The sequence below is a fragment of the Numenius arquata genome, chromosome 6 (genome assembly GCF_964106895.1).
Source record: "Numenius arquata chromosome 6, bNumArq3.hap1.1, whole genome shotgun sequence".
NCBI lineage: Eukaryota > Metazoa > Chordata > Aves > Charadriiformes > Scolopacidae > Numenius > Numenius arquata.
In genome coordinates this window covers 65204027-65231960 of record NC_133581.1, presented here as the reverse complement: position 1 = coordinate 65231960, position 27934 = coordinate 65204027, and the positions used below count along the sequence as shown (strand labels likewise).

At 48.3% G+C, this 27934-nt stretch overlaps 2 protein-coding genes across 3 annotated transcripts in view; both read right to left on the bottom strand.

Annotated features, from left to right (window-relative positions):
• Positions 1 to 2913: 2913 nt before the first annotated feature.
• On the bottom strand, positions 2914 to 13323 carry CCDC198 (coiled-coil domain containing 198). Its single transcript, XM_074149835.1, has 6 exons — positions 13107 to 13323; positions 9630 to 9706; positions 5628 to 5720; positions 5051 to 5149; positions 4471 to 4636; positions 2914 to 3158 (listed from the first exon to the last, which is right to left on the bottom strand). Exons 1-6 carry the CDS (start codon positions 13321 to 13323, stop codon positions 2914 to 2916), a joined length of 897 nt encoding a protein of 298 aa, XP_074005936.1.
• A 5151-nt stretch (positions 13324 to 18474) lies between these two features.
• The window catches only part of SLC35F4 (solute carrier family 35 member F4), a 126601-nt gene continuing 117141 nt past the window's right edge, over positions 18475 to 27934 (bottom strand). For both annotated transcript variants that reach the window (XM_074149439.1, XM_074149440.1), the window contains exons 5-8: positions 23746 to 23871; positions 21977 to 22169; positions 20218 to 20307; positions 18475 to 18915 (exon numbers count right to left, since the gene is read on the bottom strand). In XM_074149439.1, coding sequence (XP_074005540.1) covers positions 18674 to 18915; positions 20218 to 20307; positions 21977 to 22169; positions 23746 to 23871 — 651 coding nt within the window. In that variant the 3' untranslated portion in view covers positions 18475 to 18673. The remainder of the gene's footprint in view (positions 18916 to 20217; positions 20308 to 21976; positions 22170 to 23745; positions 23872 to 27934) is intronic.

Below are 27934 nucleotides of genomic sequence, written 5' to 3'. Positions count from 1 at the left end.
TGAGACCCCCCACGCTGGGGTCAAGGCGAGGAGATGCTGGTTTCCGTGGTGCGTGACGTGGATTGAAGCCGTGCCTGCTCAGTCATGTCGAGTGGAGAGTTTCACCCTCTCCATAGTTGGCTGTAATGACTCAGCCTTCAAACGATGAGCTAATATCGAGCACTTGGAATCGGGAGCTATTGAGAGCAAAACAGCTCTGAAAAGTCTTCCTTGCTGAGCTGCAGATACACATTGTGGGGTGTCTTTTTTTTTTTCCCATCTTCTGTAATTTGTAGAAAAGTCTAAATTTCACCTTTAGTAATAGAGAAAACATTTTCATTTCCAGCCTCTGGAAGGATGTTAGAAAACATAAGGAGAGGATGAGTTGCCGTCTGCTCTCTACAGGTTATGATGAATTAATGCAGTCGAGAGCAGCACAGTCAAACAATTTTGAGCACCAGAAGCAGAAAGGGGGTTTGCTGGTTTTATCGCCTCCATAAGAGCAAATTTTGCACACTGTAAAATGATAAATTAATGCTCAGAGCCTCTTCTCTGCAGAGTCGGTGATATGGATCGACTGATCCACACGCTCTTCTCCGTGGGCAGCACTCTTCCCCAAGGCTGGCAACATGATTATTGGAAAACTAATCAGCTCTATCTGAGATAAATTGCATTTCCACCAATTATAGCTTAATTGTTGACAGATGGGAACACAGAAGGGAGATGTGTCACATCATTAAGAGGACAGGTGTATAGACAAGTGCCAGATTAATTGTTCCAGCCCATTAAATCATTGACCTTTTCAGCATACCCTCAACGTGGAATTCAAAGCTCTCACGATATTTCTAGCTCACACACGATGACCGTGTTTATCAGCAAAGTTCTCAGGGGCATTTTTAAAACACACAGACTCCAGACATGGACTCATTAGCCACGAGCAGTTCTCCTTTCCCATTAAAATCAGTTCTCTTCTTCCTCCTTCTCTGTGTTGGGGTTGGTTTTTCAGTGAAATCACACATGGCGTGTGGGCTTTCTCCAAGCTGCAGTTTTCTCCATGGAGCCATGCTGTAATGGGCTATACATTTTGGGATATCTAAAAGAGAGGTGAAATCAAGACAGAGAAACCCAGTGCTGGGCAGCTGTGCTGGAGGCTCCAGCTTTGATTTGGGGCTGTGGCTGTGATTTCCAGCTCCTGCTCTGCCTGGGATTTTCAATAAAGCCCGAGAGAGACAAATAGCTAAATACCATTGAAACTGAGTCAGCCATGGGTGTCTAGTTCCCCTAAATATGTGTCAAAATGTGCCTTCTGCTCTTTTTCTGGCTATGTAATCCAGGAAGCTCAGGATGCAGTGCAGACACATCCAAAACAGCTTTGTGGGAGGTAGCAGAGGTTCAAGGTAGTGATGCAGGACGTGCCTCATCTGTCCTGAGCTACCCAAACCCTGTGCTGCTCCGGAAAATTGAGAACTGACTCCAAATCTAGTCGTTCTAGACATGAAAAATAAGAGGATAAGATTTCCAACCAAAGGAAATGAAAGTTGCTGTGATGATAATCATATCTTTTATCCCTGGAGTCCCTGTCCTGTGCCAATGAGCTGATTTGAAGATGTACTACCCTCTGGTAGGCTTTGGAGAGAGCAAGTGGAAAACAACCCAGCGAGACCAACAGGAGGTACGAGGAAGAGTTGTTGCCCTTCGTCAGCTCTGCAACTTCAAACAGAGGTAAAATTAATGCTGGGAAGGCAGCAGGTCTTCTTCCCAGGGCCAGGGCTGGTGGTGATCTCTCTTCCTCCCTTGTGTAGCTCAGGTTCCCCACAAATCCAGTTTGTTGCAATAAAATAACTATAAGACGCGTAACTGAAATCCCAGGGAATTATTTTATATATGTGCTTGAATGACTTACTGTGTTCCATAAAGATGAGGCACTTGTACTGCGCTGACCTTTATGGACCTACAAAGACAACCAGAGAGGAGACAGGAGAACTGGGTGAAGTTGTCTCTCAGATAACAAATTATTTTATAAGGGAAACAGATAATTTTATGGAAAAAAAATACACTTCAGGAGAGATGGAAACTGCAAGGATCTGTTTGATAGATCTGATATCCCTCATGTAACAATCTTTTTTCAATATACTTGGAAATGTCAGGTTGCAACAGAGCAACTTGTTCAAACTCTTGGTGGATGCAACAGCCTTGAGCAGCACCACTGGGGTCTGTGTCTGCAGGAGATGCTGGAGATCCCTCAGTTTCCACCACTCGCTGCGCAGCTCTGAACCCTGAACAGAGGAAATAAGTGAACAAAAGCCAGCTTTTTCAGAAGTTCGTCCACAAAATTGGAGGTTAGTACTGAAGAAAGTATGTGTATTACTGTGTCCGGGGCAGGGAAGGAGAGGGAATTCCAAAAAAAGGTCAAAAAGGAATTTTAGAAATGACAGAATATTTATTTTAAAGAATTCCTAAATGAATCATTTTACCTTGCATTTTGAACTGGGGTTTTGTGGTTTAGAAAAGGGTGTAAGGTTAAAAACAAGTTAAACAGAGAGGTTGCGTAACCCAGAGGCAAGCAAAACATTTCATTTCTGTTGGAACTTAATATTTCGGGTTAACTCAGAATATTTTCCAGCTTCTGCTTGGGTTTTTGCCAGCCTCCTCCCCTCCCTCTACTCCCCTTTCATTGTTGCTCCATCCGAGCCATTTTTCCCCACATATTTTGACTCAGCCACATAACCCAGACAGTCATTATTCAGTCCACACCAGTGATCTCCTCATTTCCAGCTGTCCTTTCCACCGCCCCGTGCTCCCAGAAATGCGGCTTACTGCGAACATCGTGTCTCCACCCTCAGTCCGTCCATCCATCCATCCAGGGGGAGGTTCAGCCCCACCAGAGCTGTGGCTTGTTTCTTCAGCACGTCCCTCGCACCCCGAGCCATGCCACTAGAAATCCTTATCAAAGAAGTCATCGAAGAGAGAAACTCTCTCCGTCTTTGTTCTCACAAGCGTAGGTTTGCGGTAAATCCTCTCCTCCCTTTCCCACTCCTCGGAGCTGGTGCTGGAAGTGTCCCAGAACAGATCCCTCGTCCGCGGCTCCCTGCAGAACCACAGGTCCACCTTCCCGCTTCTGCCTGGAGAAAGTTCAGCCCCATCATGCTGCCTGGAGAGTCCTTCACCCCATGTGTTTCCTTGGGGAGAGAAAAGAAAAAAAAAGTAGAAATCAAAAATCATAATTTTGTGGAGCTGCACACCCAGTCCCCTAGGGTTTAGCTGGAAACAGCTATGGGCAGCTGGAGAAGATCCTGAGAGATCCCTGCAAGACCAGCCCCCATGCTTGGGATGGGAAGGGCCAGGCATAATATATTTAGGATTATATTTGATGAAATTACAGAGCCTGGCAAGAGGTAATATGGTTTTATCCCTGAGCAGAAGAGAGCTGGGGCAAAAAACCACGAGTGAATAGGAGCAGCCAAGTCTGTTCCCCTTTCTCCTGATGAAAGTTCACTGGCAGACAAGTTTTTCACTGATTTAAGCATTTTTACCCTTGGTGGTACATTTCCAGCCTGTGCTGAAGGCTGTCATGTGCAAGCAAAGCAGAACAGAGAGGGTGTGTCGGGGACGTCACTACGAAATGGAGACTGAGATTGACTTTGATTTCCGTTTCGTTGGGGACAGTAAGGTCACCTTGTGTGCCCTGGCATCTCCAACCACCCCCAGCTGCTCACCCAGCCTGCATCAACCAGTGCCCTGAACCTTAGATCAGACTCACGGCCAAATCCAAAGCATTGCAAGTCAGGCCTTCAGACTTATGCTACATCCATTCCTGCTGCTCGCCCATCCTTGAGGAGTGCAGGGGAATCATGGAAAAGAATCATAGAACCATTTAGGTTAGAAAAGACCTTTAAGATCATCAAGTCCAACCGTAAACCTAACACTTCCAAGTCCACCACGAAACCATGTCCCTAAGTTTCCATATAAAACTCAACCTGAAAAGTGAGTAACCTCAGTGACTGTAATGTTTACCCCATGGTCGTTTAAGGATGGGCAGGAGTCCACAGGCTACACTGTGCAAATGAATGCAGCATCGTGGTGGGCCATGCAAGGATGAAGCTGGGAGCAAATCTCCGGCAGCTGTTGCTCCAGCAGCCTGTTCTCCATCTCTTGGGAGGGGACATGTGGGACAAGCTGAGACTCTTCTACTAGTGGGAACATGCTCCTGCAGGGGCCTGACCTGAGGCTCTATTCCATGGCTCTTAAATCACATCTACTCAAGCCTGTTTGGATGTTATCAGAGAAGCAGCCCAGAGACCTGTGTCCTGCTCTGAGGCATCCCAATGCTTTGCCTTACAACCACATCTCACTGCTTTCCCTCCTCAGGCTCTGAATCGTACTGTCACAGCAGGAGATGGAGCAGTGGAAACAGCTTCCATAGGGGAACTTCCCTGATGACATTTAAGATGCTGGTGAGTTTTCATCTCCTTGGAAAATTATTCCACTTACCACAGTCATCTCCATGAAAATGCTGATTGTGCTCAGCAGGGACGAGGTCTCGGCTTTCGGCACTGTCGCCTCTCTGGAGTGTGTCAAGGACTTTCTTTGGGCTGAATTCCTTGATTTTTTGTTTATTGATTTTTGCCTCCCTGTGGAGATTTCGCTTCAGCTCTGCCTGGGTTTGCAAACGAGTTGTCAACACAAGCAGCAGAGGAGCAAACACGTTTTAATAGCTCAACGCGGCATATCATTAGGGGGTTGGCGCTGAAAATAATTACGCAGTCAAGTAGCTTAACCCAGGAAAATGGTATTTGCCAAACATATTTCATGACAGAACATGACCCGGACAGAGATTTTTAGTTTCTCCATCAGCCATGGCCAAGCGAGGACAAAGCATTGGAAAAAATCAGAATTACTGACCATGGGGACCCAAGGATGCTCCCCACCTCGCCTCCACCTAAACCACCAGGAAAGCTTCATTTGACCTTCCCATCAAGAACCTTTAAGGTTCCTGGTCCATCAGAGACACCGGGGATGGGCAGACCCCCATCTGAGCCCCAGCATCTCCCCAAGCCCATCTCAGCATTACCTCTCGGCGCCTGCGGGTCAAGTCCAGCATCTGCAGCTTGTGCAAGTGCTGCCGCCTGCCAGGGAGGTGTCTCAGGCTTTTCCCCCTCTTCTCCAGAGCCTATGAGGTGTTCAAAAATGTAAATAAATACACCTGCACTTGCTGAAAGAGAAGGAAACAGCCTCCAGCTCACAAACCCATGCCCAGCCCCTCCGGCGCTCCCCGGATAAAGGCACCGAGCGTCTCCCTGCGTAAGCCAAATTGCAGAAATTTATCACGGATTTCCACTGCGCTTGCAGTTTATCTCGCAGCTCTGGGGCATGGTGGAAAAAAAAATCTTGATTAAAACAATGTATACGTGCTTCTGCCCCCTGAGGTGATACCGCTTTGAGTCGGCTGTCCAAGATAATCTCGTGATCCGGAGGGAGGAACCCCTTTTGCACGTTTGGGGCTGCAGGGGGTGTTTATGGCGATGGGTGTTCAAGTTGCGCAGCTAATGTGAAAAACCAGCTTCAGCTCCTCGAGGTGCCCGAACCGTGAGGGAAAGGAGCCTGCAACCAGCAACGACCCATACACGATGCTCGACCCAGGCACTTACTTTTAGGCTTGTTTTTGGGCTTGTAGCTACCTCTTGCTGACTCCAGGGCTCTGCAGGAGCAATTGCTTGTGAAGGGCCAGCAGGTTCAAGCCTCTGCAAGTGCAATATTTATAATATTCAGCATTCCTCATTCCACGCCATCACAAAACTTGATATAAAACTACCCTGACATTTTTCCAGCTCCAATTCTGGCCTGGCTGCTTGGGATACAGGAAGGAAATTGGCATCTGTAGCAGATGCTCAGAGAGATGAGCATTTCTTATGGTCCTTTGGGAGTGGACAAAACTGGGGGAATCTCCTGCATTGGAGTCAAAGTTACAAAACCCCAGTTGGAAACTGGTTTCATCCCTGTAGGTTTTTCTCTTTGAGCCTCAACAGTACCCAAGGCTCCAGCCAAGACCAGAGTAAAGACAAACCCCAGCCCAGATTGCTTAGTATCAAAGCCAAATCATGAAGATGTATCATAATGTAATATAAAGTCTCTTATCAGGTCGTCCGAGGGCAGATCCCAGTTACCTGAGACCCAGAGCACAGTTTCTTCTGTCCAACCAGCCTCTTTTATGTTGGTCTAAGTGAGGCAGTGAGACCTTTCTCTGCAGAGCTGTGCATGGTACAAAGTGCCTTTCCCGGTGGCTAATGGAAGTAGGTAGAGACTTGCTTTGCAGACTGCTCTGAGCATAGATTTTTTTTATCTTAAGGAGCTAAGTTGCCTCCTTAAATCACAACAAGCTACTGGGTCATTTCATGGCTTGATATTGCCAGTGTCCCCTTCTAGGGTGGAAGCTCAGCACGGCTTCCGTAAAAATTAAGAGAAGCATCGTCAAGGACTTCAACAGCAAGACCTGACTTACACTTTAGGCGGGACATCATTAACCTCTTGAACATGAACTACAGTGTCCTCTAAACGGTGACATGCCTCTGGCTGTCTGCACTGAACTGCTGCCAAAGCCTGAGCTGTCACTTTGAAGCATCCTGTAAGTCAATGCAATAACGCAGGAGGAAAAAAAAGTCAGCAGCATCTTATAAAGGAGGCGTCCCCTGTCAGCCCTGAACGCCAAGTTCACATGTCTTTCAGCATCAAAAAAGCCCACAAAACTCAATATGAAGCTTAGAAAATGGCACTAGATGGCAGCATGTGACACCACAAACTGCAGTCTGGGCTGTGCATCACTCCTAGATGCCACCAAGGCTGCCAGGACGGGGTGGCTGAAGACAGACAAACTCCCTCATCTATCAGCCCATCTCGCTGCGTCTGTTGGGGAAACCAAGTTTCAGGCTTTCGGCTGAAGTTGTGTCCCAGGCTGGAAAACCGACTCTTTTCTTTCCTCTCTGTGACCCTCATGGGATTCGGCTCTGGAAATACTCCCTGACCAAAATCCTCTAAAAGTCCTTGAGAAGGCCACGTCATCCTGCTCCATTGTCTTTGAAAATATTCCCACAGGGAAAAGGGCTTTTGCTGGTGCTGTTTACGCTCTCTCACAGCAACGGCAGAAGCACGGGGTGGGATTGACAGTGGTGGTGTCCTGCAATGAGTGTTTTAATAATACATAAATACAGCCGTAATGGAAATAAGATCAATGACTAAAAATTACATGCTGGCAGGAGATTTTTAAATGAGGCTGCGATTCCACGTGACAGTTCAGTGGCCGTAGCCGGGCTCATTCCAGGTGCTGCTCCCTCACCCTCCCAGCAAATCCAGGGACACATTATTCAATAGTTGGCCACCTGTGCTCTCTGAAGCCACCAGTCTTGGCCAGAGATGCAACTTGGGTTTCAACTGACCCCATCTGGTGGTTCCTCTGTTCTTTATTATATTAAAAAGACCTTAATCATAGTAAGGAAGGCTTGAACAAAGCACCCCTGCTTCAGCAGGTTTGTCACTGAGATTTGGGAGAGCGGAGACCCTCTCAGGGAGGACCAGGTGGGGTCTCAGAGCAGCACAGAGAGGTGAGATGTTCACCCAAGGGTTTTAATTGCAAGGGAAGGAAGATAACCAGTGGTAGCTGGTCCAAGCTGCACATGGCAGTGGGACAACCCAGCACCTACAGGAGTGCTACAGAGAAGCACGTGGCCAGTTGGGGCAAACACATCCCTTTCATGGGTTAAACAGCCAAGACACGTGTTTGCCTTTGTTTGTCCCCAAACACCAGCAGCTGAGGACTCCCTCCAGCCACCTAATTAGGCTGCTGATGTGCCCCATGCAGCTGGGCTCTCTTAGACGGGTCTCAGCAGCAGGTACAACATTGACCCTTAATTGCTAATTAAAAGACCTGCCTAAATGAGATCATGGGGGACAGGTGTGTATTTCTAGCAGCCCAGGGCTTCCTTGAGCAGGACACCCTGTTGCATCCATGCTTGGAGGGGTCTGCTCAAGTTGTCCCCTTTCCCTGTCTGATTTTATTCCTCTGAGCCTTGTTTGCTCTCGGTTTTAGAGCCCTCACACCTGGGCCAAGCAGCAGAGCAGAAACACAGCTGAAAGCCTCCTGCTGGGGTTCAGAAGGAGAAGGATCTGAGGAGCAAGTGGGAAAGCTGCAGCTCTGGGACATCCGGAGTGGGGCTGGGCCGGGCCTGGTGCTTCCCAGCATCCCTGACTATCTGTGGGCACATAGGGAAGGAGGGAGAACTCAATCTCAGCCAAACACCGGCAGCTTTGCATCTTAAATAGCAAGCAGGTAAGGGAGGGGAAGTTGGAAGGTATTGCTGGCTGGTTTGGGAGAGCGTGGAGAAGCAGTGGCAATGCAGGTGGAGCACAGAAAGCAGTGTGCTTCTCTGGGGCTGGGTTTTGGTTTTAAATAACCTGATTCACGGCACGAATTGTACAGCCCCAGTAATGCAGCTGCAGCTTAGTCCTGTGAGCACGTGATGGTCTGAGCCTCACCCAGCTTTTTGTATTGTATAAAAGCATCAGTGCATAAAAATATCAGCACAGAAAATGCATGTGGAGGGCTTCTTGTTGCTTTATTATTATTTTTTTTTAATGAAATAGCAACCCTTGTGTGGTATGGTACACTAGAGGTGTTTCCTTTCCTTCTTTGCAGTAATTCCATGGATGTAAATATATTTTTGGAACTTTAGTGATGTTGTGATAACTCTTGTGTGGGGAAAAACCCGATTGCCAGGTCAGGCAGAGTCATGGGTTTCAGGGCTTGGAGGGGAAGGAATCTGGGAAGTGCAGGAAGGGGAAAGGAAGGTCATGGAGGAATGAACAAGGGTGTTTTATGTTGGTTTGGGAAGGATTTATTATTATTTTTTTTTTTTATATCTAGCTACATAGATGTGTGTGTGCACATGTACATACAGTGCTATTGAGGGGAGAAGGTGAAGGTACAGTAGGTACCCAGCATGCAGAGCAATTCTTAAAAAGTAAAATAATTGCTCCGTACTTTCATCAGCCCCTATAGCAAAGCACGATGGTCTGCTTTACCTGTCTCTCTGCCCCTAAGCTGATGACAGCCTTGGTGGGATACTTGGTCTGAAGAGCCAAAACCAGCCCCACGTGATACAAGTCGGATCCCTTCTGCAAAGGGCCCCGTCTTGGCCACATCAGCCCATGGGAGCACTAAGATCTGGCTGTAGGCACCCAGACATGACAAAGGAAAACGAGTCATTACGAGAGAGGTGGCCTGATGGCCAGCACTGGACACGTGTCCTCGTTGTGTGTCTCCGTGGCACATGGAGTCAGGCAGCAGGGCAAAGGTAGGGCCTCACTGTGTTGGTGCCTCTATGGCTCTTAGAAGATGAAGTCCCCTCCTTTGTGCTAATGAACCAAAAAACCCCCCTCTCTGTGGTCAACATACCTGCTCTGCCCCAGGTATCAAACTTGGGCTGGTGATAAAGCTCATCTCAGGATGATCATCTAGAGATGGGACCTCCTGCTTGCATTGTTGTAGGACATCTCTTTCCCCCACTGTGGTGCTGTGACTTGTGCCCACGTCCCCAAGAAAGCCCATGTCAACAGGTCAGGCAGAGCAACTCACAGGGAGCTTTTCAAACTCATCTTACTTGAGGTCTTCGAGGCGGGTGCTGTTTAATGATGCTGGTTTCTCCCTTTTCTGGCATGGTGTTGAAAGAAAGGGGCCCTTAAAGGTTAGAGAAGAAATGGATGAAGTTACTTTTGGGTGATCATCAGCTGCCAGGCTGAACTCAGCAATAGCTTTCTGCCCTTGTTTTTTGGTTGGCACGTCCTCCTAATGTCTCTCAGTGTACCCCAGTAACACGCGGTATAAGATATTCTATTAGCTGTGGAAATAAGGTGAGAATCATAGAATCATAGAATGGTTAGAATTGGAAGCGACCTCAAAGATCATCGAGTTCCAACCCCCCTGCCATGGGCAGGGACACCTCCCACCAGATCAGGTTGCTCAAAGCCCCATCCAGCCTGGCCTTAAACACTTCCAGGGATGGGGCATCCACAACTTCCCTGGGCAACCTGTTCCAGTGCTTCACCACCCTCACAGGAAAGAATTTCCTCCTAATATCTAATCTAAATCTCCCCTCTTCCAATTTAAAACCATTACCCCTTGTCCTGTCACTACATCTCCTGACAAAGAGTCCCTCTCTGGCTCTCCTGTAGGCTCCCTTCAGGTATTGGAAGGCTGCTATGAGGTCTCCCCGGAGCCTTCTCTTCTCCAGGCTGAACAACCCCAGCTCTACAACGTACCTCTCCTACTTCCCTATACAACATCTCATATGTGACAGTAACCACCCTCTATGCCTCCTGTGGCCACCTTGAGCTTTTAAAATGGGGAACAGGCAGCGGTTTGGACCTCTTCTTGCTGCTCAGTCCCTGACACTTTATTATTCTTATTTTTCTGGTGGAACTGAGAAATATCTCTGATGCTTTTACTGACCTCAGCAGAGCTGGGCTACAGCTACTCCGTGGGCTCAGAAGTTAGTGGATTATGGACAGACAAGCGGTACAATCACAGAACCTCATCGTCTTTGGAAATCGGCCCGAAATAACGTGCTACACACCAGCGATCGCCTGTTATTTATTAAAGCAGCGCTTTCGCTGAGGCCTGAGCGTGATCTGGGCTCGGGGCCGTTCTGCCCTGGTGCTCTCACACAAATATTTTTCTTGCACAAATAAATACTTGCACATGCAATAAGTATTTCTTTTACAAAAGACTTCCTCTATCCCACCTGTTCTCCCACAAAAACTGTCCCGGGGTGTTCAAATGCCATTTTATATGCGGAGTTGAGCGAGTTGTTGCTGAGCAGCTCCTGGTCCCACGTGGTGGGAGCCCTGAGGCAGCTGCAAGGGAGGGGAATTGAGGATAAAGGGCAGAAGTTACATTATCATTGATGCCAAATTTAATAGTTATGTTAAAAAGAAAAAAACTTAAATTATTGTAATAATAAACCTTAGGGGGACTTCACTGGTCCCTTTAAATGAGCCCCGTGGAAGGCTGCCAAGGCAGGGCTCTTGGAGAAGAGAGAGAGAAGGTGACGGAGGGTGTTGGGGTGTGGGAGGAGATGGTGACTCCATCGGATAAATGATTGCCGGGCTCTGCTGAGTGCCGACAATGATTAACCTCTGAGCACATGCAGGAATGGATGCCTGAAGTGAAAATTTCCAGCACAGGCAGCTCCTCCGGAGACAGACTTCAGCTGCCAGAGAGCAGGAGCTGAAATAGCAGCTTGTAATAGCAAAAGGGGCGGGGGGGGGGGGGGGGGGGGGGTATTAAGTTATTGCCTCCTGATCTGCAGGACAAATTAGTACATAAAGAATTTCTAAGGGGGAAGTAAAATGTAAGGAGGTGCCTCACGGTGCTGGGAATGTGGAACCCAGCACAGGCAAGGGGCTGGGGCTTGGGAGAAGCTTGTTCTGGCAAGATGTATGGCTTTGGGGAAGTTTTTTCTCCCTTATGAGATTTTTTTTTTTTTTTTTTTTTAAATGTATTTAAATTATTCCCTCTCACTCTATCCATACGTGTCTTGTAGGAGGTTTGCCCTTAACCTCTACAGATAGAGAACTGGGAGCCAAGTGCTCGCTGTCCCCAAACCCTCTCAGTTCTGGGGCAGGGACGGTCCCTGGTGGGGAGGGACCATTGTCCCACCACACAGCCACCACTGAGGGAGCACCAGGCCCAAGCTGGAGTCATTCTCGTGACTTTTTTTTTGGGGTTTTTTTTTTTTTTTTAATCCTTGTGGTTCAGTAGCAGCAGGTTCTCCCCATTGGAGGAAGTGGGATTCAACACAAGCCAAGATGAACCCTCATAAACCAAATAAAACCTATTCTCTTGGAGGCTTTGCTTATTTAGACAGACGCTCCAGCTAATACATCCCTCAAGTACTCTTGAGCATACTCTTCTTATTTCTGAAAATGAAAAGTAATAGAAAATGACATTTATTGAGGAGATTTTAAAGTTTTTTATAAAAGCATACATGTTTTACAAGCCCTTGTTAAATACCCGCTGATGATAGTTTTCCAGAACAGGAATATTTGGTTGTTCTTGCTGTCATGAAGTACTTGAAACCCCCTGTTGTACAGCCAGACCTGATCTGTATTCGCCCCAGGACCTCTGGCTCCGGGAATGTCACTGCTGTTGTGCCTGAGGTTTATTTGCTTTCACCTTCTCCTAATGCCTCTGGGCGGATGGATGATCCTGAAGGAAACATCCAGCCCCTGGTGAAGCAGCGGTGCTTAACGCTGCTTGGAATGTGTCGGAAATCCATTTTTTGGAAATGGAAAAGAAGGGAGGAGGGCGATGGGTCTGTGGATCCTCCTTTCTCTGCATTGCCCTTGCCATCACGTTGGTGTTCATGGGGGGGGAGGTTCTCCCTGTGCTCAACCAGGGTGGCCCCGGGGAGCCGTTTGTCACCACCCAGCTTGTTGGCCAGAGCTCTGCATCCCCTTTCAGGTGGGTGAAAAACCTCCTTCCTCGCCTCGGGGAAGGGTTTGGGTGTGGATGGAGTCTAGACCCTGCTGGGAGAGGCTGCATGATGCCGCTTGTGGGAAAACACCGCAGCTACACTGTTTGCCGTCCTCTGCCTCTTGGCTTATGGAATCAGCCCTGTGCGAGACATGGCTATAATTTATTTTAATGCTGAGTTCTACCTGCTGAGCACATTACCCAGAAACTGATTCTAATTAAGCTAATGATATCAATATACCCAGTGGCATAAGGTGAGCGGGACCAGGAGCTACAGGGCAGCTGTACGAGGGCTTGCTTGGACACAGGCTGGTGTCACTGCATGCCAGGTCGATGCAGGGGAGTGGGGACATTCCCGGGGGATGAGTGGTGGGAGTAAGGAGCCTGGGATTTGTTAACTGAGATGCTTTTCCAAAGCAGGCCATGGGCAGGGAGGGAAAATGAGTTTTCCCAAAGCTAAAATGTCCTGGAATGATGTGGAATGGCATGTGCACCCACCTACACCTACCCTGCACTGCGGCGAGCAGACCCCCAGCCCCAGCTGATCCCCTCTGGTTCTCTGCCCTGCTCTTGGCCATAATTCAGTGATGACCCCCCCCCTTACCTGCAGAAGCTCTCCCGTACCAGGTCTCTCGGAGAGGTGGAAGTTGTTGGTGAAAGGTGGGTTTTACCCACTCCATCGCAGCCGGTGGGTGCAGGCTGGGCTGTCCTGGCACGCTGGGGAGCCGGTATGGGGTGGTGAGAGCGGGCAGGTCCTCCCTGGGACGCATGGGTGCCACCTTGGTCACCTTGGGGTGCGCCTTGGAGGAGCTCAGGCCCATATTGCAGAGCGGTGGCTTTGAAAGGAGAAGGAAAAAACCCCCTCATGCACTGTCCTCCCTGAACATGGAGCGATCTTTGTGAGCGACCACGGGGCCTGGGAAGCTCCCTGCCGGCTGCCGAGGCCAGGGCTGGCTCCCACGGATGTGCCCACACGTCCTTCCCACCTTGGTTAAACATTGACATGTCCCCAGCCATTCCCCCTCCAGGATGAGAGGTGGCTGCTGCTGACCAAGAAGTGGAAAGCAGCTTGGGGAGCCAGCGCCAAGCCCTGGGGAAGCTTTGTTTTTTACCTACGAGGGATTTTCAACCAGGTGGCACCACCTCAGCTGACCTGGAGGCATTTCTACAAGCAGATCTTTTGCTAAATCTTCAATTTTTGGGAGGAAATTCAATCCTCAGAGCCCTAGAAGGGCTAAAGCATCTCCCACCCTGCCTGGGAGAAGCAGCCTGGGGACAGGGGCTGGCTGAGGAGCATCCTCCACCCTTGCTCCTGCTGGCTGGTGGCACTGCTGGAAAAAATGTAGCTTTAGCACAAACCCACCTGAAAATGTCAGCCAAAATGGGTCAAATTCTGCAGTTTCGGAGCTGCTGCAGGATTTGGGCCAAACGCGGCAGGATTGGTGCATAAGAGAAGGATCTGCACTTCTCCATCTGCTTCCAAGGGGCATGAGGAGGTTCAGTGTCCTCGAAGCTGTAGGGAGCCGTTCATTTCCAAGGCAGAGTCTTTGGAAAACACGTAGGGAGGATGATTTATGCAACAAAATTAATATTGCAGGGTGGGATTTTTGGCAGGAATAGGGTTGCAAGAGGAAGTCTCAGCACAGGTGAGGGACCGGGGCTTGCAAGAAGCTTGTTCTGGCAAGGTTCTGGGGAAGTTATTTCTCCCTTATGACTTTTTTTAAAAAAATATATTGAAATTATTCCTTCTGACTTTATCTATGCACGTGTCTTGTAGGAGGTTTGCCCTTTTCCTCTACAGATAGAGAACTGGGAGCCAGGTCCTCGCTGTCCCCAAACCTGCTCAGTCCCAGGGCATGATGCTGGCATGGAGGGACCATTGTCCCACTGCCCAGACACCACCAAGGGACCAGCAGGCCCAAGCTGAAGTCATTCTTGTGACCTTTGTTTTTTTTTTGTTTTTTTTTTTACCCTTGCACTTTAGTAGCAGCAGATTCTCCCCGCTGGAGGAAGCGGGATTTAACTCAAGTCAAGATACTGGGGAAAACACAAGGGTAGGGCAGTGCCACGAGTTGGGGCAGGGCGTTTTCCCACGGAGGAGCAGAGTTTCTTACTCACCTGTACTCGGAGCAAAGATGAACCAAGGGGAGGGTTCAGCACAGGGCACCAGTCTGACCAGCAACAGCAGATTGCCTCTGCCTTAATCCTTCTCCTTAAAAATGAGTTTTAAATTACATAAAACGCGGGCACGGGAGGAGATGGAAAGTGAGTGGCATGGATTTTTGCCCAAATAACGCCTGGATTTGATGCAAATCACCGGTGAATAAAGCAGAAAGAACAATGTGAATAGACTGCGATTCTGTGCATACACTTGCTGTCATTTATTACGCTTGCAGCGCGTTTAGCTGGCGACAGCGTGAACAAACGGAGCAGCGAAGAGAGTAAAAATAACCCAGCACCGTCTCACTGGCTGGGATACACGCCGGTGCGACTAATAGATCCCGTTATTACACATCTGTAAAGTCAAGAAATAGGGCTCGTTCCTCCCTCTGCTGCTTGTCGCTTGTGTTAACAGAGGATGTTCATCTTATCCCAGCCAGGGCTGAGGGTACTGGTGGTGCTGAGGTGACATTGTCGGTGGTACCTGGTTGCCGAGTCCCCCCCCGGGAGAGGGTGGGTGCAGGTGTCAATGCTCGAGGAGGGGTATTTGCAGCACGTTTTGTTTTCCTTCCAGAGAGCCGGGCCCTGGCGTGAAGGAGAACCTGATAACGCAGCTTCTGGATCAAAACTGGCATTTTCCTTGGGGTGCGAACGAGACGGTGCAACTGAAATGAAACCCGGAGACGGCGGAAGGGCTCATCAGGGACGCCCACAGCGGCAGAAGTAACCACATCTGATGGGTCGCTTGACAGGCAGGATTATTGGTTTCCCTTCCTCTGATGGATCATCAGCGCGGCCGTGCAAAATAGCCTCCATTTATTGTCTGATTTCGTGAGTTTAATGGGTTTTCTCCGGCTGAAAGGCTGAGCTGGGCTCCAGGGAAAACAATTACCTTCCTCGCTTAATAAGGAAGATGAACTGCAGGCTGGGCAGCGGGTGAAGGAGGGGGCCTTAGGGAATCGCTGAGTGGGACGAGCACCTCGGAAAATATCTGGGCACAATGCACCTGAGGGATTAGGTACCTGCTCACCTCTGGGGATCTGGGGCACTTGGGGCTACAGCAGTGGACATGTCCCGGAGCTGATGGTGGGAAGGATGCAGGAGCAAATCCCTCCTGCCCACCCGCTGCAAGGGCCGGGGTACCAAAGCCATGGCAGAGAGGGGAAAGTCTTCTCCAGCTCTGGTTCAACCCTCAGCGCTGTTCCCTGTACGGGCAGTAAGGTGGGGGATGTTTGGTCCTGGCAGAAAGCTTGGGTTGGGTTAGATGGTGTCTGTTAAGCTTGATGTGAGGAGAAAGGTGGCTGCTGGGCTCAGAGCTACACGAGTTTTCTCCCTGTAGAAACACAAGGGTGATCCTTGGTCCCCAGGGATGGGACATGCTCATGGAGAGTGACAGGCTGGCACAGTAACACACTCTGCCCCTGGCTATGACAAGTAGGGGAAAAGCGAAAAAAGTAGGGGAAAAGTGACTCAAACACAGGGATTTCACATGGTTTTCCCTGCTGAATATTCAAAGGGGTTCCTTGAAGGATCCAGTCCTGGGCCATAAGGCTGCTTGCCAGAAGGTACTCATCAACGCACACTAAAAGGAAATGTTTGTTTCTCCCGTGTGTTCCGTTTGGCAGGAGCTAAAATTTCGGTCAAGCACATCTCTAAAACTATCTAGTAATGAAAGTGAATATATCTGCCCCAGAATCGACTCGGGGTGGTGCCCAAGCTGCCATGTGCTATTTGCTCTCAGCCGGATCATCCCGGAGTATGGAGTACAGGAGCTGAGTAGCTCCTGTTGGATATAATTCATTTTTTTCAGACTATTTTTAATGCGTAGCTCTTTCAGAAAGCAGCAGACCGGGAGCCGAGCCCGTCTTCTCAAATGCTAGAAGAGACTTTTGTCTGTGTGTGTCTGTGTGTGTTTGGGTTGGTTTCTACAGCCCTAGTTCTGCAGCCATGGGATGAAAGAGCCCAAGTTTGGGTTTTTGTTTTTTTTTTTTTTTAATACATTGTGTACTAGTATTTTGTTAGCTCTGCTGGTTGCAAGGAACCGTTTAGACGTGAACGTTAAAAGATTAAAAAAAAAGATCAAATAGAGGAGAGTAAAATAAAAAGGTGCTTTTGTTATTAATGACTTGAATTGCTTTACAGCAGTATTAAGCCCTGATGGCCACGGGGACACGCTGGTTGCCCGCCACCCTCCAGCTCCATCACTGCCACCTCTGCCCCTGGGAGAGATGCCCCCAGGACACCTCCAAGCTGTGGGGCTCCCATGGGACCGCACCCCCCCTCCATGCACCAGGGCAGTTAAGAGGGGCTCGTTAGGACTGGCCAGCCAGGACACGGAGAGGTGAGCCCTGATACAAATCACAGCTTTGCACTGGGTGTGCTCTTGCTGTTATTTTAGTCACAAACACAGTTGTTGCTATTGTAAAACTTGTTATTAATAACAAACACTTCGTTTATCTTTTTTTTTTGTTTGTTTTTTCCTGGCGGAAATACCAGCAAAAAACCCCCTACTGGCTGCTAATCAAACTCACAAACAGTGGACAGGCCAGTAGAGCTCAGAAATCTGTGCCTCTTCCCAGTTGCTTTTATCTTCCCTTAAAAAAAGGAAAAAAAAAAAAAAAAAAAGCTTGTCTTGACACCAAGTGCTCTCAAATAAAAGTACTCTCGCATGGCCAGTCCCAGGAATGCTGCAAGAGAAAACAGCCAGCCGAAATGACACAGTGACAGGCTTAGGGAAGGAACCGGGGAGGCTGGTTGGTTTGTTTTGGCTTTTGAAAGGCTTTTCCACCGTGGAGGTTAAGAAAAATATGTTTGGCCCAAAGCTCTACAAAATAGGAACTGACATTTCCCAGGGATGCTGGCGATCCGGCGTGTTCAATCTCTCATGAGAAGCCTCATGAGAGTTCAGCTGGGAGTGTGGCTTTTCTGGGAGAGAGAGAGATAAATCAGGCTATTTTTGGCATTGCTAAAGGCACCTAAAATCCAGGGCCACTGCTAGAAAGTTGGTGTTGGGAAGAGGCACAGCTCAGGGTGGCTCCGGGAGGGACATGGGGCTGCCACTGGAGCCTGGTGCCTTTTGGGGGGGGGGTGAAGCTATGGGTGGTCTCAGGTTTGTAGCTATGTGGTCACAGTCTGGAGCAGACCACGGGTGTCATGAGTCGGGTCAGTTCTTCACCAAAGGCTGGGACAAGGTGTGTTTTACTGGCAACAGCTCACTTAAATGCATTCTTCTCCTACGTTCAGCAATGGATTTCTCTTTTCTGACCAGACCGGGAGGCAAGGTGTCTCCCGTACCACCACCCCTGCTGACGTCCTGGGTGTCGTGTGGGTCACGACATCCATACTGAGCTGTGGATTTCTGCTGGCTGCAGGCACAACGTTCAGTAGAGAGGAGAGAAGCTTGTGGGGGCCACATCTCTGGGCTAACAGCACTACAGCACATCCAGGTTATAGGAGAAGTAGTTTTCATCACGTATTTCGCAATAGAGTAACTGAATGAGAAATTTATGCTTTGCGCATCACAGGATAAATATTATGATATTAATTCCTAATAGCAGCTTTTTTTTTAGAAATGAATTCTCAAAAATGCCAGGAGAGGTTTGAAATGGCTTTCCAAAACTACTACCTCACTGAAAGGTCACTTCACTGAAAGCAAGTCGACGTGTCCAATTTGGAGATTTAGCTGGAAACGCCAAGATTTGTATTCTTGACAACGGCTCTACTTTTGCCAGCAAAAGGAGATGAACGATGTAGACTTGATCCACATTTTAAAGCCACCAGTTCAGTAAGACACAAGCTTAAATGTTTTTATTACAAAACATTTTATTGTAGTTATTTACACCCCTTCCTTGATAAGTGTATAAATGTAAACATTTATTATAGATGTATTTCTCTTATCTTACAGTCCATCTCCAGTTCAGAGTAAATGTTGGTTTTAAGCATACAAGTAGTGAGGAAATTTAAGCTATATTCACAGAATATACATCCGCGTGCAATTACAGTTCACCAGCCCTAAGCTAGTGGTATAGACACTGTCCCGTTAGCTCTGCTTCTGCTTCTCGTGTGTACGCTGGAGTCTGTGATGTCATCGGCGTGATCCTCGCTTTTCTTCTCTTTCAGGCTGTTGATGAACCTCAGGGTTATCTCATCCCACTCCTCAGGGAGCAGCATCAGCAGAAACCCAATGCAAATGATGATGGTGGCTCCCAACCTCACTACGCTGAAGATCATTTTGTGCTTCAACAGATCCACGGCTGTGAAGAAGAAACAACAATGCCGTCAGAACCGCGGCAGGATGGTCTACAGCATCAGACCAGCCTGGCACCGCTCCGTAACCTGCGTGTTGCACTCTGGCTGTGATACTGGCCACGTGGCTCTCAAGGAGGATCCACTCTAGAGGACTGAGTTTAGAGAACAGCTTTGACTTGAGAGGGTGGTGCTGGAAGTGCCACAGCTCCTCACTGCAGGCTCCGAGGAAGCGTTGTAAGGCAGGTCTAAGCCTCAAGGTTTCCATTTCTGCTCTGACTAGTGATGGGGAGAGAGCAGCATGCAGGCCAGAAAGTTGGAGTTGATGCCTCCAGGCTCAGTCTCCCAACTCCACAACCAGCAACAACAGGCTGAGACAGCTGGGGTTGTTCAGCCTGGAGAAGAGAAGGCTCCAGGGAGATCTTATAACAGCCTTCCAGTATCTGAAGGGGGCCTACAGGAGAGATAGGGAGGGACTCTTTATCAGGGAATGTAGTGATAGGATGAGGTGTAATGGTTTTAAACTGAAAGAGAGGAGATTTAGATTAGACATTAGGAAGAAATTCTTACTGTGAGGGTGGTGAGACACTGGAACAGGTTGCCCAGAGAAGCTGTGGATGCCCCATTCCTGGAGGTGTTCAAGGCCAGGCTGGATGGGGCTTTGAGCAACCTGGTCTGGTGGGAGGTGTCCCTGCCCATGGCAGGGGGTTGGAACTGGATGATCTTTAAGGTCCCTTCCAACTCTAACCACTCTATGATTCTACGAGCAGCACACCTGAGCCCTTCAGCAGCCTCTTACAGGTACCGACAGTTTTGCAGCTCCAACCTGCATTCCCCTAAAAATATATGTTTCTTTGAAAACATGCTCAGACACCTGGGATGGCGAGGCTGAGTGGAGGAGGAGACTGGAAGAGCAGAGACAGAGGCTACTCAAGAAGACAGGACTCTGGAGTAACCTTCCACGTATACGCCTTGTCCTGCTGCTGCGTGGCAAGTCACCAGCACGGTGCTGAGCTGCAGCAGCAGCGCAATGACCCCACCACGTCTCAGCAGCAACCAGCCTGCTCTTTCATCTACGTGGTACGGACACATCCCATCACTCCCAGAGAAAGGAGGCAAGACAAAGAAAACCCCAGGCTTTCACCACCCGAAACACCCACCATCACCAGGAGCTCCCACGGAAGCTGAAGGAGACTGAACTGCTTTTGAAATATCTAACAACAGATTTTTGCCTATTTGGACAATAAACTGCTTCTGCTGCCTGCAGGCCCACGTGCTTGTTCTTCCACCCACGACCACGGTACTTGTACCTGCGTTTCCAGGGACGCTGAGCACCGTGCCGATGGAGATCAGAATGGGGTATGTAAGCACGACGCCGACGTTAACCAGGATATTGAAAGCTAGGGAAAAACAGAGGAAGTAAGACATGATTATGGGGAAAAAACACTAGAGTGAGCCTGTTCTCCTCCACCTTGACCCTACAGGTATGATATAAGCCCAGTATGCACATTGCAATGACACAGTTGTCACAAAGTGATTGATTTTTATTTTTTTTTTATATGTGAGTGTGAAATGCGGGGAAGTTCTGCATGGGGGGGAAGAGGGAGGGCTACAGCCTTTCACAAACTGTAACACCAAGGTTATCACACTCATATTTCACAGCTTTGTCCAAGCTTTAATCAGATACCAACCACCTAGTTTTGCTGCCATAAGCCATCACTTCTCCTCCTACCAGAAGGGTGGTGACCCCAGGTTCCCCTCTGGGCTGAAGCTGTGTTGTCCTTGTCTTAGGAGGATATTTCACTGATGAAAAGCCCCACACTCCTCTAGCTGGACCACACACCACAGGCGATAGCAGCAGGAACTCATACTCTAAAGGACACTAAATACAATTAGGCGATGATGACATTAATTGTGAACTAAGCAGACTGGAGTGAGACCGTGGTCTTGCTGCCGTGTTGAAGGCACAATGAAAGCTGACCAAAGTACAGCTTTAATTTATACGTTGGGTTTTTTTTTTTTCACATTCCCAGCCAGCTCCAATTTCCTTGAGAGATCAAAAGCAAACTGCCAAACCTTCCCTTTCATACCATTCCCTCAGGTGCTCCTCCTGCTCTCGCAGCCAGGGGCTGGTGCTGGGTGCTGTGGCAGAACCCCAGGTCGCCCTGAGCACCCACCACCCAGTGCTGGTGAGTCCCTCATGTAAAAAAGAGCACGCTTGTCTGCTCCACAAGATTGGTCCCTCGTGGTTGGGCTTATACGCTTGGGTGGATCGCTGGTGACAAATTATCCCTACTTTTTGTCCCTTAGGTGGTCACAGACCAGATGCAACTCCGGTTAGAGCTTCAACGTGGCTGCAGCACCTCAGCCATCAGCCCCACCATCTCTCAGGATGGCTGCATAGATGGGCTACGTACCGGGCAAGGACATCCTCTTTGTTTCCATTTAATACACTAGTTGTGGAGACAAAAACCTCTTCAGTTATGAAATAATAGAGCCTTTACTAAAGGAAAGGATATTGCTATATCTGGAAATTAAAACGCCTCTGGGCTGAATCCAAGAGAGGAGGTGAGGACCACAGGCCATGGAACAGCACCAGCCTTCACAGGCTAGAAAGCTGTGTGAGGTCTGCCGTGAGCCCCACAGGAAGGTGTCCCATCGCCGTGGGTCCCTGTGTCAGTGCACACACACACCCCCCCAGAGCATGCCAGGAACAGATGGAGGACACGCAGCCCTTTGAAACTGGGTGTATGAAATCAAGCTGTGCCAGAGACCGGGAAATACCAATGACACTGCGGCAGGAACGTAAAGATGAAAAGCGGACAATTACTATGACTGCTTCATGTTCATTCTCTGCTATTAATAGTAGTATTAAGGCTTTTGATGAAAAAGTAGGAATAACTTCTCAAGGAGTACCTCTTTGCACTGGGGTCAGATTTAATCCATGAGAGAGCTCTGTTGCTTATGGGGGGGGGGGGGAATCGTTTGTGCCTTGGTTAATTTTGTATTAGGGTGGGCAGGGAGGGGAAAAAAAGGTAGAAAAAATGAGCAAATTTTTAAATCACATACCTAACCAGAGGCCGGCCACTCCACACAGGTAACCCCAGGGCACAGCGGAGAAGGGGGACCAGTACTCCACTTTTGTAAAATACAGTATGATCGGGGTCACAGAGATGAAAATTAAATTGAAGAAGCCCAGGGTGGAAACAAAATGAGCTGCTTCCCCGAAGTTTGCGCTTCCAAGAAACATCTTGAACAAAACCTGCAAAGGAAAGGAGAGAAGAGGGTTTTAGACTTTGTGACTGTCATGGGAAGCAAAGTCCTCCTGCAACTTTTGCAAGGGGAATTTTGGTCTGATTTCTGCCCTTTCCTGCATTTTAGCCCAGAGGAGGTTACCATTTTATTACAGTGCGGATGATTGCGTCTCTACAACAAAATTTAACACAAAATGCCAGGATGAGTGAGTGTAACTAAGAACCCAAAGACAACTGTGTTCATGCAATGGAAGTTACAGGATTTGGGCTGTACTTGGCGCTGTTAGAACCCCAGTGGCTTCCACAACTTAAACCTGCTGGGAGAGGAAAGCCCAGCCTGGAGGGACTCGCTTCAGATTCACAGGTAGCCCAAGACTCATGGAGGATTTGTCCTGCATAAGCATAAACTAATGCACTTTGAGTGACCCACGAATGGTCGTGACACATTTATCAGTGAGACTACCAAAGTGTAAAGCTGGGTGGCAACTTCTCATCCCACTACAACTAAATCCAAACTTCTGCTCCTCTTTACACACACGTCACCCTCCCCAAGCTGACAACAAGAGGGCTAAAGAACAAGTCTTCTGAGGAGCGTCTGAGGGAGCTGGGGGTGTTCAGCCTGGAGAAAAGGAGGCTGAGGGGAGACCTTATTGCTCTCTGCAACTCCCTGAAAGGAGGGTGTAGCAAGGTGGGGGTCAGTCTCTTCTCCCAAGTAACAGGCGATGGGACAAGAGGAAGTGGCTTCAAGTTGCACCAGGGGAGGTTTATATTGGATATTAGGAAAAAATTCTTCACTAAAAGGCTTATCAAGCGTTGGAACAGGCTGCCCAGGGAAGTGGTGGAGTCACCACCATCCCTGGAGTTATTTAAAAGATGGGTAGATGTGGTGCTGAGGGACATAGTTTAGTGATAGTCTTAGAAGTGCTAGGTTAAAGGTTGGACTCAATGATCTTAAAGGTCTCTTCCAACCAAAACAATTCCATTATTCTATAAATACAGCCACCTTTAGCCTAACCTGTTTCATCCCCCCCTTCATCATCCCTCACCTTCAAGAGCAGCCACCCCTTTCAAGCAGGGGGCAAAGCCCTGCGTGTCTCTAATGCATCGCCGGCACAGGCAGCGGCTCCGAGCCCGGCACGAGCCTGGAATACGCAAGAGACGCTGCAGTGCGGAGCCGGGCTGAGCCGTCTGTCCCCGCTCCAGGAGAGCCAGCAGCCCACTCCCGCACTGGGCGGGGGGGTGTCTCCTCCCTCCCGCTGATGGCAACCCCCTTCGGAAGGGTGTCCAGAAACCGCGGTGGCAGGAAATGATTAAACCATGATCTGAAACTCCTTGCAGCCAGAGTAATGGAGATTTCATTAAAGGCTCGTAAAGCAAAGTCATTCTGAATATTTGGCAGCTAACAACTAATTGCCCTCAGAGTAGATTTCCCGACGATGTGACATGGCCTGGTCACAATATGAATGATGCAGGAGGGATAAATAAAATAAAACATTTACTTTATAGTGATTCGCTTTGTACTCGTGCATTTTTAACACCCAGTGTTAAAGAATATAAGAATGCTAATAAACGGTTATGACCTACCTTATACAACGCAGATGTAGAGGCTGATCCAACAGCATATGCTACCCCGATAATTGAATCACCCTGGAAACCATCTGCATATGCCATCATTACGATTCCTGTGATTGCCATTATCGCTGCAACTATCTGCACAGACAAAGCAAAGCAATGTAAAGCTCAGCGCAGTTTCATTACACGCAAAGAGATTATCACCGTGTGGGGCTTTAATGACTGTCACTAGCTACTTTCTCTGACTTGAAGCTTTCTTGCTTTCCCTTAAATAGGGAAAATTACGTACGGATGGGAGAGATGTAAAACATGATGAAAGTGTATGCACTGATAGTGATCTATAGCATCGCAAAAATCTCCTGGGACCTACTGACAGAACATCCATCATTAAATGTTTTATAAGTTAAACATCCACTTTGGAGATATGACTCCAAGATCAAGACATTTCATGACATTTATACAAGAAGACAAATATTTAGCAAAGCCACCAATTTGACTTGAAACGCAAAGATTTAGATGGCCAGCCCTCCCAGACATCACTCCAGGAGAATGACTCCTGTACTGTGGAATACCGGGGTACCACTGGGAGTTCTTCCAGGCTGCTCTGACTGTGCACGATATTTCCTAACAGCCCTGTCAGCTTTCTCGGACAGATATGACCAAATTTCTTTATGAGGCCTTTACCTTTGTACTTAGATTTTTGGCCTAATTTGAAAATCCCAGGCAGAGCTTCTAAGGAGCTTCAAAGAAAAATAACAGTAATAATTAACCACACCGTATCTGAAATCCTGAGTCTCGACCCCAAGGACCTTAAGGAAGTGGTAGGGATCCCAAAATGTTTTATTCTCAGAAAAACTCCCCCTCTCTACCTAATTGCCCTCAGCAGGTAAATATAGAGTCTGGATTTCAAAGACACTGAATGCCTATCTTTCATGGACTGCAGAGGAAAATGTGTTTCCTCAGATCTGTGGAAAATCACAGCCCCATTTCTGAAAGATAGGGGGTTTTATAGAGATTTTTTAAAAAACATTAATATTAATTAAACATTTTACCATTATAAAAAGGCTGTTCATGTACTAGAGCTGGGTATAGAGCAGAAGATTCACAAATGCAGATACCCAAAGCCGGCTCTTACAGAATCAGCAGCAACACTTAAGGTTCAGACCCCGTTTTCTATTCCCAGATAGCCATTAAATCACACAACTCCCCAGCGGACAGGCAAGGCAGGCTCTCCCCATTCTTACAAAGGAAGATACTTCCCACTGCAGACTTTACAGGCATCTTGATCAAATCATGTGCCCTTTTGTTGCAGAGAAGCCTGAATTTCAGATTTCACAGAGTTTTACCAGGAATCCCAGAAACCCCACTGATACTCCTCCCAAGCAGCTGTGAGCTGGACGGAGGCAATAAGCACAAAAAATCCCATAAAACATTTTCAACAGAGCCACTCAGTAGAGTAAACCCATGTTTTAAGGGGCACATGCCTGAGCCAGGTAAAGGTGTCCACACATGGGGGACAACGGGGAACTAAGAATCAACTCCCAGGGTGTCTATATCCCACCTTACTCCTATTTAAAACATCCAAACTCCAAGATACAGTTCAACAAAGCTGCCCTGCTGCCACCTAAACCTGAAGATACCAAATTCACCATGAAGCGACACCTGGAATCCAGGTTCCCCCAACTTAATGACACGAGCTGGAGTCACACGTACTCACAGTCTCTCAGGTGTAATGCAAGGTTTGAGGAGACCTGGCAGGGCTTTATCAAGAGGGGACCAGACAGCTTCACTTCCCTCCTTCCCAGAATAACACATCCCAGCAATTGGGCCATCCCAGGAGAAGGGCTTGAGTCCCCTCGTCCAGAGGATGGACATGGATCCAAGACTGCCATCTCTGGACTTAGGGCTCCCACTGGAGCTGCTGAGGAGGACAGGGGACCTCGGTGCATTTTCCAGTGCCTAAATGGGAACCTGGCCGTCGCTCCTTAGGTGAGCTGGGGTGCTGGAAGACGTTACCCTCTGCTGTTCACCCTGCTGAAAAGCCAGGGCACATGTGGCATAGGATGCACATACCATCACCCAAGATGCAGCTATGCCTGAGCTTACATTTCCCCAGCAACACACGGTTAAATTCTCTTAGAAGAACTGAGTTTTGGTTCCATTCAGCAGGAATGGTCCCTATAGACCTTCTCCCTCCTACCTTTGGTTTAGTGACTAGTTTGTTCGTAATATAATTGTGTAATACTGCTGTTCTCCTTACAGCTTATCCTAAGATACAAATACCAGGAAGCTCCAGCTGTGAAGCAACAGATTTACACCCAGGACCCCTCAGCCATCGGCATGGCCCCCTCCTATCAGTTTCCAAATCCCCCGCCTTGCCCTGCTCCACCACCCGGCTGGTTTCATCTCAGGCTGCTCTGTACATCTTGCCTCGCACATAAATTCAGACGTAGCATTTCAGCTGTCAGCTGGAATATTTCAGCCCTAATATTTCAAGCAACGTCTCCCACAAGGCAAAACAGAACAGTCCAATGTAGTTATCGCCTCCTTCCAAGGGAAAGGATGGAGATTTAACTCTCGGTGCACACATCGCTCAGATCCAGCGAGTCCTTTCCTTGTATTAGAGGAAATGAGTAGATCCATCATCTCCAATAGGAGATTCCTCCTATTGGGAAAAACGTCTTCCCAGTCTGACTACACCAAATTTAGACAGACGGTTTCTTAATTTAATCAAATATTTAGAAAGCCAAGCACTTTTTCTCCCCTGAAACAACCAGAATGATGGACACATATGGAGCACCATCTCATGAGACATTAGATAAATAAGACCTGACACTGGAAAACAACGAGAACATTATTTAAGTTTCACGTTCAAAGCTCTCCCTGCAAATTACACACCACTCCATTAGCACAGCTGACCTCTGCCTAGCAATTGTCGCCTTTGCTTTAGAAACCTGAAAGCACATCCTGCAGGCTTTCTGGAAGCCGGCAAGAAGCAGCAAGGTCATGGCGAAGCAAAGCTGGTTGTTGTAGCTGACAGCTCGTTAAACAAGGCTTTTAATTAAAGGAAGAGGGCAGTAACTTTCTTTTGGAGCCTACTAAGTAAGGAATGAAATTAGCCTGCCTCTTTTCCCTGCCCCTTGGAAGAGAGCAAGGCCAACCAACATTTTACTCAGGAACATTTTCTCCCACGTGGAGCACAGCAGAAAATGAGATGCTATAGTAAAGAAACCTGTCTCCAGGCTAGAGTCAACCTATTTTGGGGAAAAATGTCCCCAAACCACTCCGTACCTACCCGATAAGCATTAATTCAACTTCACAGATTAAATACAACCAAGGGCTCAAACATGCAAACATGTGGCTAAATCTAAGCAACACAAACCAACAGAACCACTCAAATATGTGAAGTCTTTTAAATGTTTGTGCTCGCTCTGAACCAAAGCCGTCTGGACTTCCAGAAGTCCCAGTGTAACCTGGGTTCACTATTAATTTGTGAGATGTTCAGAAATGTCCAAGCAAGGATTCCGGTGCGGACAGGGATTGCTCTATTTCCTTGTGCAAGGCAGTAGGTACTTCAAGGTACCTAAGGTCCACCTGCACTACTTTTATAGGTAAATAGCTATATAGTTATTGCCGTATACGTACTCTCATACGAACGCTCTTTCTCCAGCTGGTGTTCTTCTCTCTTGGGCTGCGTGCGAGCTCCTTCCCACACTACAGCATCACCACTGAGGGCACACAGCTCTCACTCCAGAACACACATGCCGGGTAGCTCAAACACAGCCAGGTCTCCGCATGGAGCCCCCAGTAGCACTCCTACAGCTAGTCAACACTTCCACAGGCAAGATTATGCCATACCGTAAGGTGGCCATCAAGAAGGTTTGTCTTTAGGCAGCCCATCTGAAAATCCAGCCCCCCAGCCTGGCCGGCGGCTGCTTTGCAGGGTGTGTGGGAGTGATGTGCCGGCACACAGCCGGGGGACCAGAGAGCCATCAGGCAGCTTGGAGACAGTTTGGAGACCACCTGCAGCAACACCAGGTGGGCAGGGAGCTGGTGATGCTGCAAATTTGCTGCTGAATTGCTGAGCCTTGATGGCTGCTGGCTCTCAAGGCCAGCAGATGAAAGCTGGGCCCCCCAGTTCAAGAAGGACAGGGAACTATTGGAGAGAGTCCAGCAGAGGCTACGAAGATGATCAAGGGAA